Source organism: Orcinus orca, chromosome 17 (genome assembly GCF_937001465.1).
Source record: "Orcinus orca chromosome 17, mOrcOrc1.1, whole genome shotgun sequence".
NCBI lineage: Eukaryota > Metazoa > Chordata > Mammalia > Artiodactyla > Delphinidae > Orcinus > Orcinus orca.
The window spans coordinates 432,081-453,193 of record NC_064575.1 but is presented as its reverse complement, the minus strand read 5'-3'; the positions used below and the strand labels follow the sequence as shown (position 1 = coordinate 453,193).

General features: G+C 48.7%; 1 protein-coding gene across 15 annotated transcripts in view; it reads right to left on the bottom strand.

Moving 5' to 3' along the window:
- The window catches only part of SPIDR (scaffold protein involved in DNA repair), a 353,215-nt gene that overhangs the window by 4,531 nt on the left and 327,571 nt on the right, over positions 1–21,113 (bottom strand). For 6 of the 15 annotated variants that reach the window (XM_033437698.2, XM_033437699.2, XM_049700385.1 and 3 more), the window contains 8 exons: positions 18,308–18,392; positions 17,218–17,361; positions 17,067–17,126; positions 15,509–15,713; positions 14,045–14,191; positions 1,227–1,320; positions 407–531; positions 104–157 (listed from right to left, as the gene is read on the bottom strand). In XM_033437698.2, the coding sequence (XP_033293589.2) occupies positions 104–157; positions 407–531; positions 1,227–1,320; positions 14,045–14,191; positions 15,509–15,713; positions 17,067–17,126; positions 17,218–17,361; positions 18,308–18,392 (914 nt within the window). Of the gene's footprint in view, positions 1–103; positions 158–406; positions 1,321–11,439; positions 13,201–14,044; positions 15,408–15,508; positions 15,714–17,066; positions 17,127–17,217; positions 17,362–18,307; positions 18,393–21,113 lie in introns of those variants that run through there. The other 9 variants (XM_033437700.2, XM_033437704.2, XM_033437701.2 and 6 more) reach the window with 5 other exon arrangements.

Below are 21,113 nucleotides of genomic sequence, written 5' to 3'. Positions count from 1 at the left end.
GTCCGGACTCTCAGCTCCATGTGGCACATGGAGGGCCCTTGCAGCCAGGGGACACGGGGGAGGAGAGTAAGGACACGCACCTGGGCTGGGCGCCCCAACTTACCCCGTCCTCGCAGGCGGCAAACCTCAGGAGCGAAGAGATACTGTGCTGCAGCAGCTGCAAGAACAGCCACGGGCGGAGTCAGGACCCCCACCCCGCTCACCGGAAGGATCCCCCACCGAGACCTGATGTGTGACTCGAAGCCACCAGCTTCCATCGCAGAGCCTTAAGTCAGACAGGGGAGGGCTGCGGCCCCTCGGGGGAGCCCTGCCCCCTTTCCCAGGAAAAGAGCAGGAGATGCCGCCCCGGCCCGGCCGCGGGTGAAGGGGGCGCACAGTAGGTGGACGCGGATGCACGAGCTCCCACCTGTTCCTACCTTGACCCTCACTGTGCACTGGGGTCGCAAGGGGCAGTCCAGGAAGACCTGCAGGTGCCTTCTGAGGAGGGGAGAGGTGACCACGCGGGAGCAGTCCCCACAGGAGAAGGCGCCCCTGTTGTTTGGAAACAAGAAGGCACAGAGCGCGGGAGCCTGGTGGCGGGCAGACACACAGACATTCCCTGCACGCGAGCGAGTGTCCGTCTGCCGTGTTAGAGGGGGGCTCAGAAACCCGGCTCCTAGAACAGGCCCCAAGCAGCCTGGGCTCCGCGGTCGCAGCGCCTGGCGTGGGGGCCCCCCCGGCTGAGCCACGCAGCCAACAAGGGGAAGGGCCAGACGGCAAACCTGCTCCCACCACCAGTGTCTCTGCTTCTTCCTGCTTCCAAGGAAGGCCTGTCCAGGCCACCACCTGTGAGGCGTCAAGAAGCAGGAACGTGATGACACGCCCTGTGCACGTGCCTCCGACAGTCATGGGGCGGGGCCGGAGGACCGGCGCCGAGGACGGGCCCCGGGGTGGGGGGCGGTAAGGCTGGGCAGGGATGTCTGCTTGCAGAGGTCGGCTGTGCCGTCACCAAGTGTGTCTCACGTTCGTGTTAGCCCCAAGTTCTTTTTCTCCCGCCTGATAACAAAGAAGCTGAGGAAACCTGGCTCTTCTCTCTTTTAAGACAGGAAGAGCCTCGGGGAACCGCAGAACCCCAGTCGTGAGGAGAGAAAACACGGCGCCCGGCCTCCTCCGTGTGCCCTGGGCCCGGCCCCTGGCCCAAGGCACAAGGCAGTGGGGTCCCGGGCTGCTGCTGCTGCTGCCCCTACCTGTCTTCCGGCCTCCGTTCCAGTCTCTCACCGCCACACAGGTCACACGCAGGCCACAAGCAGGCGGTGCTCTCGTCCACGGCGACCACAGCGCCTAGGCCCAGGGAAGCAGACCCGGGCTCAGAGGCGGCTCTGTCCCCCAACTTCTCTTTGCCCCTCAGGTCACAGACGGTAACATGAGGTGCCCCAGGTTTGCTTCTCATTTGTGAGTTTATATAAATGTTCCTAAGCTTTTTATAATTTCCATTCATGGCACAAAATTACAACAAAGAGCAGGTTTTAAAGCTCAGGCATATTACTAACCAAGTATTTTCGTTTTTGCCTTTTTCCAACGTGCATGTTCTGAGGCCGTGACGAGCACCCCATCCCTGCTCCGTCTCGTCCTGCCCTTAGGCTGCTGCATGGCTGTCCCCTTAGGTCCCGGTTCTCTCGGCCACTCTCCTGACTGGACACCAGGTCTCCAAACTGCCCTAGCCCGAGGCGGTGGGCATTTGTCTACCTGGCTCCTTCTGTGCTGGACCCTTCTCTTAGGATGCGCTCATGGAGTGGGGTTACTGCGTCCAAGCGCGTGAGCACAGAGATGGCGGAACCCCTTTCAGAGGCGCTTCCCACAGAACCTCCGACCCCTGCCGCCCACTCCCGCCCACTGCACTGACGCTCACAGGCAGCACTGCCTGCTGGACGGTAAGGCTGGAACTCCACAGCTTAGGCTCCACTTCTTCGACATGGAAAGAGAAATATGCTTATTGGTTTGTCAGTATCTCTTCTTATGTGATTTCTCTGGTTCCCTCATTTCCTTTTTACTCCAACGTTTGTGATTTATTTATTCAACAAACAAATACATATACAATGCTCTTTAGTGTGGGATATACACATAGCACTTTGAACATAGGGTAGATGCCACAATCTACACTTTCATGGATGCCACAGTCAGGCTGGAAAAGCAGATAAATAACAAGTAAAAAGATAATGAAATATGGGAGAAAATATCTGCAGAAGACACTCTGATCAAGGACTGCCATCCAAAGTATATTAGAACTTTTAAAACTCAACAGTAAAGGGACTTCCCTAGTGGTCCAGTGGTTAAGAATCCTCTTTCCAATACAGGGAGCACGGGTTCGAGCCCTGGTTGGGAAACTAAGATCCCATATGCCGCGCAGCACAGCCCCCCCGCCCCCAAAACAACAACAACAACAAAAAAACCTCAACAATAAGAATCAGAATAACCTGATTAAAAATTGGGCCAAAGACTTGAACAGACACCTCACCAGAGAAGATACAGAGACAGGAGAAAAGCATGTGAAAAGATGTTCATCACACATCTTGAGGGAAATGCAAATGAACACAGCAATGAGACACCGCGACACACCTATGAGAACGGCCAAAGCCCACACACTGACAGCACCGAATGCTGGTGAGGATGTGGAGCAACAGGAACTCTCATCACTGCTGGCGGGGAGGCAAATGGTGCAGCCACTTTGGAAGACAGTTTGGCAACTTCTTACAAAATTAAACACAGTCTTACCATACAATCAAACAATCTCGCTCCTTGGTATTTACACAAAGGAGCTGAAAATGTGTGTCCACATCAACACCGGCACGTGATGTTTACAGCAGCTTTATTCAGGATTACCAAACATGGAAGCAACCAAGATGTCCTTCAGTAGCTGGATGGATACATAAGCTCTGGTTTATCTAGAAAGTGGAATGTTATTCAATGATTTTTAAAAAATGAGTTCTTGAGCCATGAAAAGACATGAAGGGACCTTAAATGCGTATTACTAAGTGAAAACAGCCAAGCTCAAAAGGCTACACACTGTATGATTCCAACTACAGGACATACTGGAAAAAGCAAAGCTATACAGATGGTGAAAAGATCAGTGGTTTCCGGGTATTAAGCGGGAGAGAGGGCTGAGGAGGTGGAGCGCAGAGGGTTTTAGGCCAGGGAAACTGTTCTGTATGACGCTGTAATGATGGCTACATGTCCGAAGTGTGTCTAAATCCATAAAATGACAACACCAAGAGTGAGCCCTGCTGTAAACTATGGACTCTGGATGATGATGGCGTGTCGGTCACGGTCATCAACGATCCAGGGGGGATGCTGACAGCGGGCGAGGCTGTGTGTGTATGGGGGTGGGGGAACGCGGAAAAGCGCTGTACCTTCCGCTCGGTTTTGCTGTGAACCCAAAACTGCTCTAAAAAAAATCAGTTTATTAAAGAAAACCATGAAATACATGCTAAATTGAGAAATGGAAAAGACCCCTCAGAGGTGCAAAAGAGAGGCCTCTAGGCTGGCCTAAGTGTCAGGGGAGACTTCCCGAAAGAATGGACCCGAGGAGGGGCTGCAGGTAGGGAGAGGCACAGGCCCACTCTTCACCCTGAGGTGGGGCTGGAGGCCAAACAGGCAGAAAAAAGAGGCAGGTGAGACCGCTGTGAAGTCCGCAGGCTGGCAGGCCAGGACCATAGAGGGTCTCGCTGGGGATTCCAGACTTGGTCTTGGAAGGGATGAGGAGACAGAAAGGAATTTTAAACAGGGGACTGAGTTGGTCTGATTTTCTTGGAATGTGAAGCATTGTACATACCATCAAGATTCACTGCAAATCACAGACCATCCTTGTTGAAAAGTGGTGAAATTAGACATTTTAAAAAAAGTAAGATGTGACCTAAGTTTCCAGAAAGATAGAAGAGTCATCCTTCACACTCTTGGAGCAAAGAATTTCATTCTCCACGAGAACAAACATTAGGAGAAAATTTATTTGTAGAGGATAAAACAGAATGATGAGAACTAAGTAGGCTCAGTTTATCAAAATGCATTCATGCAGTGCATCCTTGAATGGCTTTTGCAAAATGAAAATAATACAGCTTGATTTTAAAAAGGCTGCCCAGCTAATTTCATTGTTCTTGCAAATCTAATCAAGATTGAGTCAAAGCAATGAAAAGTTAAGCCAATAAGAGCTTATAATACAGCCGAAGGTGTGTCTTCATGAATGTCAAGAGTCCAGGTTGCGGGGAGGGCTCCCACCCCAGGGGGTATCAGCACAGAGGCTCACACAGTCCTTGGCAGGTCTGCTAAATGAATTAAGAAAAAGAAGACTGCTACAAACCACAGTTCCCTTTACCCTAGAATATCTTTGGGTGTTAACAGCATTTACACTTACATGGGATTAAGCAATTTCCTTCCAATTAGGGAACGAGGCACGGGCTGAGGAAATACATTTCATCTGGGGTCTGCACACCACTGGCAATCCCTTCTGGCAACCCAGGGGACAGCTGGGAATTGTACTATTAACCTTTAGTATCTAGGACATTCACTTAAAGAAGCATCAGAAGGAAAACAACAACTGTTGTTAGGGTTTGAGAATTCTGGCAAATTGCTGCAGTTTGCTGTTAAAAGCCTTTACATTCTTTGTCTCATTTACAGAAACCTCTTGTAATTAGGCTTGGGAAGGTGTATCCCATGTTTATGAAAACGACTTTGTGAAAGGTCCTTCCTGAGGGTCCTATGGGAAGCACTCCGGCCCATCCTTCGTGGGCGGCCAGCTCTCTGCCACACTGTCCCCACCCTTCTTTCTGGCTGAAAGAAGTTGGGGCTCAGGACCTTCTACTAGGTCAAGGTCGACACCCGGTTTGAGGACAGGACTCTGCCCCCTGCGTGACCGCACCCCCTGCACAGTGCAGGGAAGATCACCGCCCACCAGCAAGCGGCAGATACAAAGTGTCAAGTGGGGCAAGGAAGATAAAACCAACTGCAAAGCTGTCCCCAAAAAGAGACTGGAAGGAAGTCCCCGCGGCTCTGGAGCCGCCTTTTGGGCAGGGAGGCCGTGGGCGCCGTCACCTCCTGGAGACGTCTTCCTGGCAGGTGTTGCGGGTTCTCAGCGAGTGACTGACGCACAGGCCACTCCCTGCATCCATCCCAGCTCTGCTCAGGGAACACGCCTGCTGTCCTGCCAGGTCCAGGCGGCCGAGGGAGACCCTGAGGCCAGCTGAGAGCCCCTCCTGGGGCAGGCTGGGCAGGGCAGAGCACAGCACGGCTGTGGGGCTATCCTGGATTTGATGGAATCCAGTCTGGGCCAGCCCACGGCTGGCTGGAGGGCAGGGGGTCCCGTCCCTGTGTCCATCTGGGAGCTGGTTCCTGCATGGCCTCTGCCTTGGCTGGGGGCCCCTTTGTGGGAGGCTGGGCCAATCCCTGTTTTTTGCAGCTGGGCTTCGTCTTCTCTTAATCCCTAGTTAGCTGGGCCTTCTCGGAGGACCTGGCTGCACTGTGATAACAGTCTGTACACATCCATCTGACCCACCTGCACGCCTGCAGGACAGCTTCAGAGAGACCCCCAGACTGCTCAACGTTAAAATGGTAATGAAGGTAATGAAATGATACAGGTCAGAAATTGGACCTACATAAAGGAAAAGAAGGGCACTGGAAAAGGAATAAATGGGGGTAAAGTAAAATCTTTAACCTTTGTGGTTCTAAACTGATCTATAACAAGGATGGGTTCAGTGTTATGCCTTGTAAGTGAAGTGAATGACAGCTGTTATAAGGGACTGAGGGAGAGACTGATAATGTGGCTACACCCTGAAGCAGGCAGTGTTATCTGAAAGTGGATTTGACTGGTTCTAAGTGTACATTGCAAACTCTAGGGCAACTACTAAAAATTTTTTCTAGAAGTATAACTGACATACTGAGAGGAGAAAATGGAATCACACAGAATGCTCAATCAAGATGAGAAATGGCAGGGACTTCCCTGGCATCCAGTGGTTAGGACCTGGCACTTCCACTGCCGAGGGCCTGGGTTTGATCCCCGGTCGGGGAACTAAGATCCCGCCTGGTGCAGCCAAGCGGGAAAAAAGAATGAGAAAAGGCAGGAAGAGAATGGAAAACAAAAACAGAAACAAGAGCCAGGAACAGAAAACAATATACGTGTGACAGATCTTAACCCCATGATATAAATATTCACTTTAAATGTGAATGGTCTAAATATAAGAAATAGCCTCTTAAGAGCGGACAAAAAATGTGAGCCATCTCTACGGTGTCCACAAGAAATCTGCTTCAAACACAAAGACACACAGAGATGAAAAGCAAAGGGACAGAAAAAGGTATATTATGCTCATGCTAATAAGAGAAAACTGGAGCTACATTAATTTCAGACACAGCCGACTTCGGAGCAAGGAAAGGCATCAGGGATCGAGAGGGGCGTTACCTCATGGGAAAGGGGTCTGTTCTCCCAGGAGACGTATCTGTCCTTAATGTGTGTCTGCCTGACAACAGGCTGCTAAAACGACGTGAAGTCAACTGACAGAACTGCGAGGAGAGAAAGAGACCCATGGCTGTATTTTATTGTTTTTTTTTTTTTTTTTTTTTTTGCGGTACACGGGCCTCTCACCGTTGTGTCCTCTCCCATTGCGGAGCACAGGCTCAGCGGAGCACAGGCCCGACACGCAGGCTCAGCGGCCATGGCTCACAGGCCCAGCCGCTCCGCGGCACGTGGGATCTTCCCGGACCGGGGCACAAACCTGTGTCCCCCGCATCGGCAGGCGGACTCTCAACCACTGTGCCACCAGGGAAGCCCACAGCTGTATTGTATATATTGTGTTTGGAGACTTCAAGTCCCCTTACCAGTGACCGACAGATCCACAGGCAGAAAATCATAAAGACATAGTTGAACTGAGTAGCACCTTCCCCGGTTCTGACTGATGTTTACAGACACCTCCATCCGACAAGAGAAGGACACACCTTCCTCTCAAGCTCTCATGGGACATTCATCCAGACAGACCACATTCTGGGCCACAAAACACACCTTAACACATTTAAAGGTATAAAAATCATACTAAATATGCTCCTAAACCACGATGGAATTAAACAGAAATCAATAACAGAAAGACAACTGGAAACCCCCCAAATACTTGGAGATTAAACAATGCACTTCTAAATAACACGTGGGTCAAAGAAAAAATCTCAAGAGAAATTTAAAAATACCTTGAACTAAATGAAAACAAAAACACATCAAAACTTGTGGGATGCAGCAAAAGCAGTGCTTAGAGAAGTTTACAGCACTAAATGTAAATATCTGAAAACATCTAAAATAGATAGTCTAAGCTTTCATCTTAAGAAACAAGAAAAAGATAAGCAAACTAAAACACAAAGTAGGGAGAACATAAGCAATAACAAAAATTAGAGCAGAAATCAGTGACACTGAAAACAGGAAATCAGTAGGAAAAAGTCAAGAAACCCAGAAGTTGGTTCTTTGAAAAGGTCAGTAAAAATTAAAGACTTCTAGCTAGGATAACCAAGGATAAAAGAGAGAAGAGACGAATTATTTATATCAGAAATGAAAGAGGGGCCATCATTACTGATCCCGTGGATCAGTAATAAAAGGGCAATAAAGGAATAATTAAAAGGATAATAAAGGAATGTCGGAAATAACTCTATGCACCCAAATTCAATAACTTAAGTGAAATGGACCAAGTCCCTGAAAGACACAATCTGCAAAAACTCCCACAAGAAGAAACTAGTGATCTGAATAGGCCGAGACCTACGGGCACACCTCAGAGATACTGTGGGCTCGGATCCAGACCACTCACCACAATAAAGCGAATACTGCCATAAAGCGAGTCACATGGATCTGGGAGGTTCCCAGTGCATATAAAAGTTATGTCTACACTATACTGTAGTCTATTAAGTGTGCAATAAATACATTATGTCTAAAAAACCCCACTTAATTAAAGAATACTTAATTGCTAAACTATGCTAACCATCATCTGAGCCTTCAGCAAGTCATGATGTTTTTGTAACAGCAGCATCAAACATCACTGACCACAGATCGCCACAGCAAACGTAGTCATAATGAAAAAATCTGAAATACTGCACAAATTACCAAAACGTGACACCAAAACACAAAGTGAGCAAAATGCCGTTGAAAAATAGCACTGAAAGACTTGCTTGACACAGGGATGCCACAGAACTTCAATTTGTGAAAAATGCAGGATCTACCAAGCTCAATAAAACAAGGTAAGCCTATATTAAAGCAATTGAATCAATAATGCATAACCTTCCAAAACAGAAAGCACCAGGCCCAGATGGGTTCACTGATAAATTCTATCAAACGTTTAAGAAAGGAACTATACCAATACTCTATAATTTCTTCCATGAAGATAGCAGCAGAAGGAATACTTCCTAACTCAACCTCTGAGGACAGCATTCACCTAGTATCAAATCTAGATAAAGACATTACATGAAAGGAAAACTACAGACCAATATCTCTCATGAACATAGTTACAAAAGCCCTTAACAAGATATTAGCAATCTAATCCAACTATATAAAAAAAGGATTATACCATGACCAAATGGGATTTATTACAGGTTTATAAGGCTGGTTCAGTATTTAAAAAATCAATTACTGTAATTTATCATATCAACAGACTAAAGAAAAATCATATGATCATATCAATAGATGCAGAAAAAGTGCTGGACAAAATCCAACACCCATTCATGATAAAAACTCTCAGTAGCCTAGAGGGGGTTTCCACAACTTGGTAAAGAAATTTACAAAAAACCTACAGACAGAATAAACCAATAAAGAAGTTATGTGATTTAGGAAAGAATGAATCGAACCTAAATGATAAATAGAAGGGAGGCCCAGGACAATAGCTGACAACAGAGCAACTAGTCAAGATTGGTTCAGAGGGACAGAAGGCTCCAGGAGGGAGATTACAAAGGAAAAGGATGACTCCAAAGATTTGTCACCGTTTTTTGAGAATTTGGGAGAAAATTAGGGTGTAGGGCAGGCAGTGCTAGGAAAATAAAAGTCAACATAAAACTCCATGAAAAAAACCATAGAAGAAAGGAACTAGAGTGTGTAGACTAGTTTCCCATTCAGCTAAAAGTATTTATATAATCATAATAATCAAAATACCATTTTTAAAGATTTTTTTCATGTGGACCATTTTTAAAGTCATTATTTAATTTGTTACAATATTGCTTCTGAGTTACGTTTTGTTTTTTTGGCAGTGAGGCATGTGGGATCTTAGCTCCCCAACCAGGGATTGAATCCACACCCCTTGCACTGGAAGGCGAAGTCTTAACCACCAGACCACCAAGGGAAGTCCCAAAATACCATTTATTGATTTTCATCTTTGAGGATCAACCTGTAGACAAAGTGCAAGGCTTTATAGCTACAGGACAGTATTGACCTTAGCAACACACAGAACCAACTGCAGGGGAAGGAAGAGAGCAGTAGGAGAAGAGCAGGGTTCTTTTCCTTCAATGTGTGGAATAAAGAGATTATCTTTAGCAGAAAAGACAACAAACAAACAAACCCCCTACAGCTAACATCATTACCTAATGGTGAGAAAGAAAGTTGATGCTTTCTCCTTAAGATGAGCAACAGGGCAAGGAAGTCCCCTCTCACTGCTTCTATGCAATCTGGTGCTGGGAGTCCCAGTTTATGCCAGAGGCCAGAAAAGGAAATAAAATGTATACAGGTCGGGAATGAAGAAAAACACTCTCCTGTCCACAGATGACAGTTTTCTCTGTAGAATATCCCAAAGAATCAACAACAAAAAAATCTAGAACTACAAACATGTTTGTAGCTAGGTTGTAGGATACAAGGTTAAAATACAAAAGTCAATTGCTTTCCTATATACTAACAATAAACGAGGGAATTTGAAATTAAAAACACACAACACCATTTACATTAGCTAAAATAAATGAAATACTTAGGTATAAGTGTAGCAAAATATGTACAAGATCTATATGAGGAAAAGTACAAAACTCTGCTGAAAGAAATCAACGGTGAGATATTCCATGTTTACGTACCGGAAGACTCAACAGTGTTAAGATGTACATTTTTTCTAAGTTGCTCTACAGATTCGACACAATCCCAATCAAAATCCCAGCAAGTTATTCTGTGGATACCAACAAACCGTGTTTTTTTTTGCGGTACGTGGGCCTCTCACTGTCGTGGCCTCTCCCGTTGCTGAGCACAGGCTCCGGACACGCAGGCTCAGTGGCCATGGCTCACGGGCCCAGCCGCTCCGCGGCATGCGGGATCCTCCCGGACTGGGGCACGAACCCGTGTCCCCTGCATCGGCAGGCAGACTCTCAACCACTGCGCCACCAGGGAAGCCCCCAACAAACCGATTTTAAAGTTTATGTGGAAGAGACAAAGACCTAGAATAGCCAAGACAATAATGAAGAACACGCTGGAGGACTACACACACCAGCGCTGCCGTAATCAGGACAGTGTTGTAGCAGTGAGAGAACAAATAAGTCAGTGCAACAGAATAGAGAGCCTAGAAATAGACCCACATAAATACAGTCGACTGATCTTTGACATTTCAATAGAGAAAGGACAGCCTTTTCAACAGTGACAGAACAACTGACAAAACACATGGGAGAAAAATGAATCCAGAAAGACCTTACACCTTTCACAAAATTTAACTGAAAATGGATCATAGACTTAAGTGTAAAATGCAAAACTGTACAACTCCTAGAAGAAAACAGGAGAAAATCTGGGTGACCTTGGATCAGACAACAAGTGTTTAGATTCACCAAAAGCACAATTCATGAAAAAAACAAGTTGATGTCGGACTTCATTAAAATTAAAACTGGTCTGCAGACACTGTTAAGAAAATGAAGAGACAAGCCAAGGACAGGAAAAAATATTTGCAAAAGACCTATCTGACAAAGGGCTGTTATCCAAAATGTATGAAAAAACTCTTAAAACTCAACAATAAGAAAATGAACAACCTGAATAAAAAATGGACCAAAGTGATTCACAGACACCTCACCACAGAAGATATAAGCATGGCAAATGAGCACGTGAAAGTCGCTCCACGTCACGTGTGATCAGGGAAACGCAAACTAAAATAGCAATGAGGCACCATCACACACCTGTCAGAATGGCTGACAATCTAAAGCCCTGCGAACACCAAATGCTGGTGAGGACGTGAAGCACAGGGGATGCGACCTGTCGCAGAGCTCTGCTCTGGGGGCACGAGGAGGACTTTGCTGGCCCAGCTCTCCCTCCACTGCCCAGGTGTCGCTCCACGGGTGCTGCTGGCCAGAGACCCTCCATCAACACTGCCCTTCTCCAGAGAGGCCACAGTGGACACTGGATCTCTCACCGTGGGCCACGCTTCCTGACACTGCCCTGTGGTCATGCTGTCTGCGCCGGGAAGGCCCAATCTCAGCCTCAGTTCTGTCCCTCGGAAGGGTTACCTTCTCTGGAGGGAGCACAGCTTCTTCCTGGTTCTGCCGCTGTTCTCTACTTATGATCATGGCCCACATGAACACCATCTGAAACAACAGGAATACACCCAAAGAGCGGAAAATACACGTCCACCCAAAGGCCTTACATGAATATTCACAGCAGCATGAATCACAGTATCAAAAAAAATGTGCATCAACTGATGAATGTTTAAACAAAACAGGGTCTACCCATACAACGGAATATTCAGCCACAGAAAGGAATGCAGCCTGAGAAATGCCTCGAAAATGTTCTGCTGAGTGAAAACAGCCAGAAACCAAGGCGCACACAGTGCAGGATTCATGTGCGTGAGTATCCATGAGACTGAAGGTAGAGAAGCAGAAGCCAGGGGCTGGGCGGGGACGGGGCATGACTGCGGACAGACACGGGTTCCTCTCTGGGGCTAGTCAGTGGGCGTGCTTGCACAACTGTGTGAGCACACTAGAAACAGCGAGCTGTACACTTTAAAAGGGTGAGTTTCATCTCAATGACACTGTGATTGAAAACCAGACTGCCACTTTGTTTTCAAAGCCACTCAGATGACAAAAGCCAAAATGTAAAATAGGAGGTGGTTGCACAACCCTGTAAATGGACTGCCACTGAGCTTCTCACTGTAAAATGGTTAAGTCTGTAAATCTCACTATAAATTATTATTTTTTAAAAATATTAGGGGCTTCCCTGGTGGCGCAGTGGTTGAGAGTCCGCCTGACGATGCAGGGGACACGGGTTCGTGCCCCGGTCCGGGAAGATCCCACATGCCGCGGAGTGGCTGGGCCCGTGAGCCATGGCTGCTGAGCCTGCGCGTCCGGAGCCTGTGCTCCGCAACGGGAGAGGCCACAACAGTGAGAGGCCCGCGTACCGCAAAAAAAAACCCCAAAAAACAAAAACAAAAAATATTAGGGTCTTCAGAAAACTTGGGTCTTCTCTCTGTCCCTACAAATGTCTACACATTCTCCTCTGCTTGCACCTCTGTGCTTCTTACTCCCTGGCTGCAGGTAAGAGTGGGTCAGGTTCCAAACCCTCCTCAGGAAGCCAGCTCTTCAGGTGCACTTTCTCATAAAATGGTGCTTCGGGTGGTGGCGATGCCTGTGGTCTCCTAAAGCCAAAGTGGGAGGGGTGGGGACTGTCACTTGGGGGCTGCTTCCTCATCCTTCCCTGCTCTGCGCCCGGGAGCGACCCCGCTCTGAGAGAGGTGAGGGGATGGGAGCCTCTCGGCGGGCGGCTGGAAACCACAGGCCGTGGACAGGCTGCCTGAGACTGCTCGAGTTTGGCCCTCTCGGCCTCCAGCCTCGCGGCCACCCTCCCCCGTGCTCCTCCGAACAGCAGCGCAATCATCTTCCTGCCAACAGCCAGCCCCCGCTTTGCACCACAGTCGATCCATCCGTGGTGCTGAAAGAATCGCTTCATTTAAGACAAAAATCTGACCATCCCACCTCGTTAACACGGCCGGGGACGGCAGAACAGCACAGGGCCAGCCTGCCCACGACAGCCCCGCTCCGCCAGCACACGAAGCTCTCACGGCTGCCCGGCGTTCTCCACGTGCCCTAACCTGTCTGGAAGGCCTTGACCAACTCTGCCAGAGCAATCCTGAGGGCCCTGGTGCCCCACCCCTGCCATCACTACCTCCAGCCCCCAGCCAGCGCCTGCCGCCCGGACCACAGAGCACTGAATGTCCGCCTTCGCCACCAGCTCATTTACTCCTCAGCAAGGCTTTGGGGTCAGTCCTGTTATCCCTGTTGCAGAGATGAGAAAGTGGGGACCCGGACGCAGGTGACAGAGCCTGCCTTCTTCAGAACCACCAGGCTGTAGCAGTTATGTTTCGGTACTAACGGTAAAAGGAAACGCAAAGAAGGGAAAATCCAAACGGCCTCAACACAAAGAACACGTGCTCAATCTCACAAGCACACAGGGACCGTGGATTCAAGCATCAGTGGCATCACAGCTTTTGCTGTTCATAAAAACCACAGTGGGGTTCAGGAATCTAGTGGTCCAAGGGTGGAAGAGACAGGCCCTCAATGTTACTTTTGGAATTTCTGTACTTTTTGGAAATTAATTCAGCAAATTGCTTTCACAGACATTCCTGCCCTCCGTCCACGTCTCGCTCCCCTGTACTGAATTTGTTACCCTACCTGTCAGTTTCCCTCCTGACTAATCCACCTGCAGATCTACTTCCTTGCCCTGTTTCGCCCCCCACCCTGCGTGCTACCTGAGGCCGCAGCCCCTCCGGCCCCTCCAGATGCCCCTGCAGCCTCTTCCCAGACTCTGGCGCTTATCCACCTGCCCTGTCAGCAGCCTTTGTAAGCCCTGCTCTCCTCCTGCCCCCACCCTGCACCTGACCAGCCCCCCTCCCCTGCCATCTTGGCTCAGGGCTCCTGTCCGTGCCTCCTACAGGTGAGGTCCTGGCGACAGGCACTCAGAGCACGGCAGGCTGCCGTCCTGTCTCTGGTCGCGTCTTTGTCACGCATCCAATGTCAGGCACGCAACAAATACTCAATGAACAAATGAGCAAATGAATATAAGGTAAGTGTGATACTTAAGGAAATACAAATACCTCTTCCATCAAAATCGACTACCCACCTTGGACGCTGCAAATGGAGTTGACCCGAGTGACAGAATCCAGCTCATCGAGGCTCACAGGGCTCGTCAGCTCCCAGGCACCAGAGGCCACACCCAGCTGGGGCTTTGGAAGCAGGAGGACAGTTCGTGCAACACAAACAAGCTGACCTGCCAACAGAGACACTTCAGATTATTGCAGCTCTGAGGTTTGAAACAAGCGAGTTCTCCTGCCAGTAGAGATGTGTCCTCTGCCAGCCACCTGGGAGCTGGGGGGACTGGGGGAGCCAAGGGCACCACTGTGCGGCCCCCGTGTGTCCAGAGACACGGCACCGTGCAGAAAGGAAGCCCAAAGCCTTGCGCACTAAGCTGTAAGAGCACACAAACACTGCGTTCAAACTGCATTCCTAAAGGCAAATCCTGTCATGCAAGTTATATACACTGAAAAATATACAGTCTAAGCAGGACCCTACTTTGATTCTTGGAAAAAAGTACTGACTAATCTAAGCATACAGTTAGGTCTCTGTATCTGCAGGTTCTGCATCTGCAGATTCAAACTAGCACAGATTCAAACAACGGTGGATGGAAAATATTTGGAAAAAAAGTTCCAGAAAGCAAAATCTGAATTTGCTGCACACCGGCAAGTATTTACACAGCACTGACATCGTATTAGGTATCGTAAGTGATCTGGAGAAGATTTAAAGTGTGGGAGGAGGGCTTCCCTGGTGGCGCAGTGGTTAAGAATCTGCCTGCCAATGCAGGGGACACGGGTTCGAGCCCTGCGCCGGGAAGATCCCACAAGCCGCAGAGCAACTAAGCCCATGGGTCACAACTACTGAGCCTGCACTCTAGAGCCCATGTGCAGCAACTACTGAGCCCATGTGCCACAACTACTAAAGCCCGTGCTCCACAACAAGAGAAGCCACCGCAATGAGAAGCCCACGCACGGCAACAAAGGGTAGCCCCCGCTCGCCGCAACTAGAGAAAGCCCGTGCACAGCAACGAAGACCCAACACAGCCAAAAATAAATAAATTAATTAATTAATTTTTTTAAAAAAATGGGAGGATGTGTGCAGCTCATATGCAGATACCACCATTTTACAGAAGGGACCTGAGCACCTGCAGGTCTTGGTGTCTGCAGAGGAGTGGATACTGAGGGATGAAAGCACGTGTTTAAATGTTCTAGCTTTTCATTTGTTTTAAAAAGTGATGCACCAGGCAGTGGCTTCAGGTGGCTTCTGCACCTGTAAAGTGTGACCCCAACAGACCACCCCTGAGTGACCACTGGCATCTCCTGCTGCTGTGCCGGCACTGCATGCAGGGGGTTCTGGTTCTGTCCATGTGGCCATCACAGGGGTCTTGTCCGCAGTGGACTTCGGGATGGGGCCTGCATTTCCAGAGCAAGACAGAGGCATCAAGAATCCACAAAGCCATTTTCTGGCATCTCTCAGTCACCACATCAGAGCCGTCAGTAAGAGGAAAGCATACCCTGGTCTCGGAGAGCATCCCTGAAGAAGAAGTTCTTGGAGGTGGCCTCAGAGAGCGCGTCCCGGACTTCCTGGCCCAGCACGCATGAGGGGGCCACGCGCACAGGCATGGTTTTGGGGAGACCCGAGCCCTCGTCCTGTGTTTGCAGAGTAACGTCGGTCACCACCAGCCACAGCTCCCTTGGCTCCAGAAGCGAACTGTTTACCTATAATTCAAAGACACAGTCAGGCTGTTAACTTAGAAGCTTTTCTTAGAGCCAAAATTATTTTTTAAAAGCAATAATCTTAGATGATTATAATTAACACTAACAATTTCTGATATCATTTCAGTAAGTATTTCAAAATATGCAATAGCCTTTGTGTGTCTTGGTCAGCAGCCCCTAGGACACGGCTGAGCCCCGTGAGCTCCCACCTTGCAGCTGGTTTAAGGGCTCCTTTGCGGGGGGAGACCTGCCCGTCCCTGGCTCCACTCTGCTTGCCCTCTGACCCACCAGGAAGAAGCCATGCCCTTCCTCCCAATGCCACGTGTTCACATATCATCACATTGCCTTACCGTCAGCACACACACTCTTCTCTCCTGCTAGATACAAGCTTCCCAAGGGGTAGGAATAGTTACGAACTGAATGTTTATGTCCCCCTCCTCTGCCTCTCCCTGCCCCACCAGTTCATATGTTGGAGTCCTACACTCCAATGTGATGTGATGGTAATGGGAGATGGGGCCTTCGGGAGGTGATTAGGACATAATGCCACTCTGCCATTAGGATCCAGTAGATGCAAATGGGGACAAGGGTTTGGCTGGGAAGGCCCCTGTAGGAAGGCTGCGGATCCCACATGGCATGGCGGCTGACACGACCGGGCGGAGGAGGTGGCGGCACGGTCAGGAGCTGTGACTTGGGTGGGGGAGAGTGCTCACGTGGTTGAGAGGGTGATTACACACAGGAAGTTAGAGAAAGTTACAGGGAGGAAGATGAGAGCCCTCGAGTTCCGGGACAGGTGCTGATTCTCTCTCGAGTGCCTACAAGCGAACAGGGAGTGGCTGTGGCACGCCGCTGTCCAGCTCTGAGCTAAGGTCCAGTGGAGGCTCCTGCAGGACTGAGGGCATGCACTCGTGGGCCGAGAGCACCCCTCCCCTGGCCTCGGCCCTCTGACTTGGGTGCTGCCCCAGAGAGCTGCCTAAGGCCTCCCAGCGACCACAGGCTCCTCTCGACTGCGGAAGAAAGAGACCTTAGAAATGGCTGAGCTCCATCCTGAGACTCCTACTTTCACCCCGGAAAGGAGGCTTCAGCTGCTCCTTCCTTTCTACAGCCTGCCTGTGTCAGAAAGGGGCCGACATGCCTGGGCAGAGCCGGGCGGGTTCCCCCTGGCGGCTGCACACCCAGCGCTTCACCAGGGGCTGCAGCCCCACCTGCACAAGGAATGGACTGACCACCGTGTCAGCACAGAGTGCACCCAGCTCAAGTTCAACAGTGTTTTTCTCTTTTGGTACTGCAGCAGTTTCTGAGAGAGATTATCCTTTAATAAGCTATGCAACACGATTTGAGAAAAGAGAGATGGATTACCTGTGGTCTTTGGTAAATCACTCTGGCATAGAAACTGCAACGGGTACAGGGGCCATCCGTCTGGAAAGGTATTGAAAACAGAGAGGAATGTCTCCCCAAGCTCACGGACACAGCAAAGTAACTGAGACCAGGGTACAAACAAAGACGCCACCTGGAGAATTTCTCTTAAGCAGCGGGGAATCGGAGGCTGGTAAAGCTTCGAAATAGAGCCTTCTTCAATTGCATCAATTTGTCCCAGGTTTGGATGAGCAGTGAGGACGTAACAGAAGCTAGGAGGAGGCAGATGAGTTTTTTCCTGTTTAAAATGAAGGCGAATGTGTTGTTAAAAGACTCAAATACACTATTAATATAAATCCACTCTTTAATAAAGACCTCTTTATTCACAGATGCAGGCTGTTTCTCTGGAAGGCTCTGTAAGAGACGGGTTATGTTGTTTCTCTCTGGAAACAAGCATAAGAACGTCTGTGCTTTTGAGTTTATTACCAATTCAAGATTTCATTTTAGAAGTTTATTCTTCAGAGTACACTGAAGACACCAGTTAGAAACTTCTTCCCTGGAAGTAATCTAGAAATGGCATTCCTGACCACTAGGCTGCTGGTCTAGCACAGGACACAGCCACTGTCTCGGCCTGTGCTAGGAAGTCAGCTACCACACAAGCACGGCAGCCCCCGTTCTCAGCTTGGGGACTAAAGCCCAAAGCAGCCGCTGCCAGCCTGCTGGACAGGGCTCAGGGCGGGGAGTAGGGGCACATTTTCATCGCTCGATTTTGCTACCTGTGAGCAACTGGCTGCCATAAGCAATGTGATGAGGAAGGAAAGGGAAACCCCTGGCTGAGCTGGCGGCTGAACCGATACCCATGGGTTTTGTTTACTGAGTTTTTGCTCTAATTGGTGACTAAGTGTTGGTTCTACTACTGACAGGAAGGTGGCGGGGAAGCCACCTGCTTCTTATTCGGTGCGAGGCTGAGACCCTCAGTGCACAGTGGCCCTCGACGATGGGGGTCGAGAGGCGTCACGTAAAGTAACCTCAGGAGGCATGCGCGCGGCACCGTGTGGAAGGCAGCCAGGCCGCAGCCTGTGAGCGAGGCGAGTGGGTCTGGATCTCTGTACCGGCTCGTACCCTCTGGACCTGGGCTTCTTGGGGATGTGCACTGTGGGCTGGCACTGGCTCAGCGCCTGGTGGCCACAGAGCAGGTGCGATGGGGGGTGTGGGGTTGGGGGACGCTGCAATGCTGGGCTTACCTCGAAGGCTGGCCCGTGGCCTGGTGCTTTCAGAGGCGCCACTGGAGGCCACATGGTGTCAATCAAACTGAAAAGCTCTGTCATCCTGGAAAAAGAAGAGATGCCTGGTCAGTGAGCTGCTCACAGGCAGACCTGCTCCACAGACACCAGGCCAAACGTCAAGGAGCCACCATTCAGGACGGTGAAGTCGGGCACACAGACAGACAGACCTTGGAACCTGACTGCACGAGAACAGGAAGGAGACTGTTCATTAAATTATGATGCCTCTGATATACCTGGAGAAAACTCTAATTCGAAAAGACACATGCATCCCAACGTTCACCGCAGCACAATTTACAATAGCCAAGACATGGAAGCAACTTAAATGTCCATCGATGGAGGAGTGGATAAAGAAGCTGTGGTGCTCATATACAATGGAATACTACTCAGCCACAAAAAAGAATGAAATAATGCCATTTGCAGCAACGTGGATGGACCTAGAAATCAACATACTAAGTGAAGTAAGTCACAAACAGAAGGACAAATATCATATGATATCACTTATATGTGGAATGTAAAAAAATGATACAAATGAACTTATTTACAAAACAGAAATAGACTCACAGACATAGACAACAAGCTTACGGTTACCAGAAAGGAAAAGGAGAGGTATAAATTAGGAGTTTGGGACTGACAGACACACACTACTATATATAAAATAAACAACAAGGACCTATGGTATAGCACAGGAAACTACACTCAGTATATTGTAGTAACTATAATGGAAAAAAATCTGAAAAAGAATATATACATATCTGTACATGTATAACTGAACCATTTTGCTGTACACCTGAAACCCTGTAAATCAACTATACTTCAACTAAAAAAAACTATAAAAAATTATGAGGCGATCCCCGGAAGAGAGGCGGAAGAGAAATGGTTACACAGAAAATATTTAAGGACACGGAAACATATTCATGATACCCTGCTAAGTGAAAAGCAGACAACAAATTATAATGTCTCTCTCTCTCTCTAAAAGATAAAAAAATGTTGTTAGTGGTTATCTGAGTAGAACTTAAAGGTGACGTTTATTTTCTTCCTTTGGTTTATGTATTTCCTATATTTTGCAAAACAGATATGTGTCACTCATAGAATAAAAAAGTTATCAATAAGTTATCTAAAATAAAGAATATAGCCAGACACAAAAAGACAAATAGTGTATGAGTCCACTTATACGAGGTCCCTACACCAAACAAATTCACAGAGACAGACAGTGGTTAACGGGCTGGGGAGCTAGTGTTTCCTGGGGACACAGCTTCACTTTGGGAAGATGAGGAAGTTCTGGAGGTGGATGGTAGTGACGGTCGCACAACAATGTGAAGGTACTTAGTGCCACTTAAAAATAGCTAAGGTGGAAAGTTTTATGTAATGTACATTTTACCACAATTTTAAAAATCCTGTTTTAGTTGCAAAAAAAAAAAAAAAGAATATACATCATAAAGACTTCTTAGCCTTTGCCTTAAGCTTCAGCAATGTTTAATCAATTTATTTATTTATTTATTTTTATTTTTGGCTGCACTGGGTCTTCATCGTTGGGTCTTTGTTGCTGCACATGGCTTTCTCTAGTTGCAGCGAGCGGGGGCTACTCTTCATTGTGCGCGGGCTTCTCATTGCGGTGGCTTCTCTTGTTGCGGAGCACGGGCTCTAGGCGCGTGGGCTCAGTAGTTGTGGCTTGCGGGCTCTAGAGTGCAGGCTCAGTGGTTGTGGCACACGGGCTTAGTTGCTCCGCGGCATGTGGGATCTTCCCGGACCTGGGCTCGAACGCGTGTCCCCTGCATTGGCAGGCAGATTCTTAACCACTGCACTACCAGGGAAGTCCCTTAACAATGTTTATATATAATAATGTTGTTTACTTTTTAAAAAGCTTGTGGCCTTAATAATTAATGTTACATATTCTTATCTCTCTCAACATTTAAGAGCAAGTACTATTTTTTTTTTTTTGCGGTACGCGGGCCTCTCACTGCTGTGGCCTCTCCCATTGTGGAGCACAGGCTCTGGACGTGCAGGCTCAGGGGCCATGGCTCATGGGCCCAGCCGCTCCGCGGCATGTGGGATCTTCCCGGACCGGGGCACGAACCCGTGTCCCCTGCATTGGCAGGCGGACTCTCAACCACTGCGCCACCAGGGAAGCCCTAAGAGCAAGTACTATTTTAAGTGCTTAGGATCCAGCGGTTAACAAAGTCGAAACACTCAGAACTGAGAATGAGGGTCTCAGCATCACGGAGAACAAGACTCAAAGCTTCCCACGGTCTTTCAGCCCCTCACACCAAACACAACAGAATCGTGGCCCGCAGGGCGTGGCATACAGCCAACACCAAGATTCTGGGTCCAAATCAAGCACAAAAGCGGTAAGCGAAGGGGGACACACGAGGGAAATTCACTCTCTCCCTCTCCTGACAGCAGCTGTTTGTGTGGGTGACTGGACAGGGCTGGGCGACCAGGGCCAGTTGAGGTTCAGAGGCAGCTGGCTGGACACTGGGTGGACGCTGGGGGCCCGCTGCGCCTCTCTTCCAGGGATCATCCACCCGCTCCTGCCCTGAACATCCTGCTTCTTTCCACACAGCTCGCTGAAGGATAGGCACCGAAGCGCCAGCCCACATGAGGGGTTGGAGACTCGGTGAACGAATAACCAGCACTCATACAGTCTCATACACACCCACACAACTTCTGAGAACCTTGCATAAACAGAGTCGTGTGGTGCATGGCATGTTGAGTTGGCTTTTGTCATTCAGCACAATGTATCTGAGATCCATCCAGCTGCTGTGGC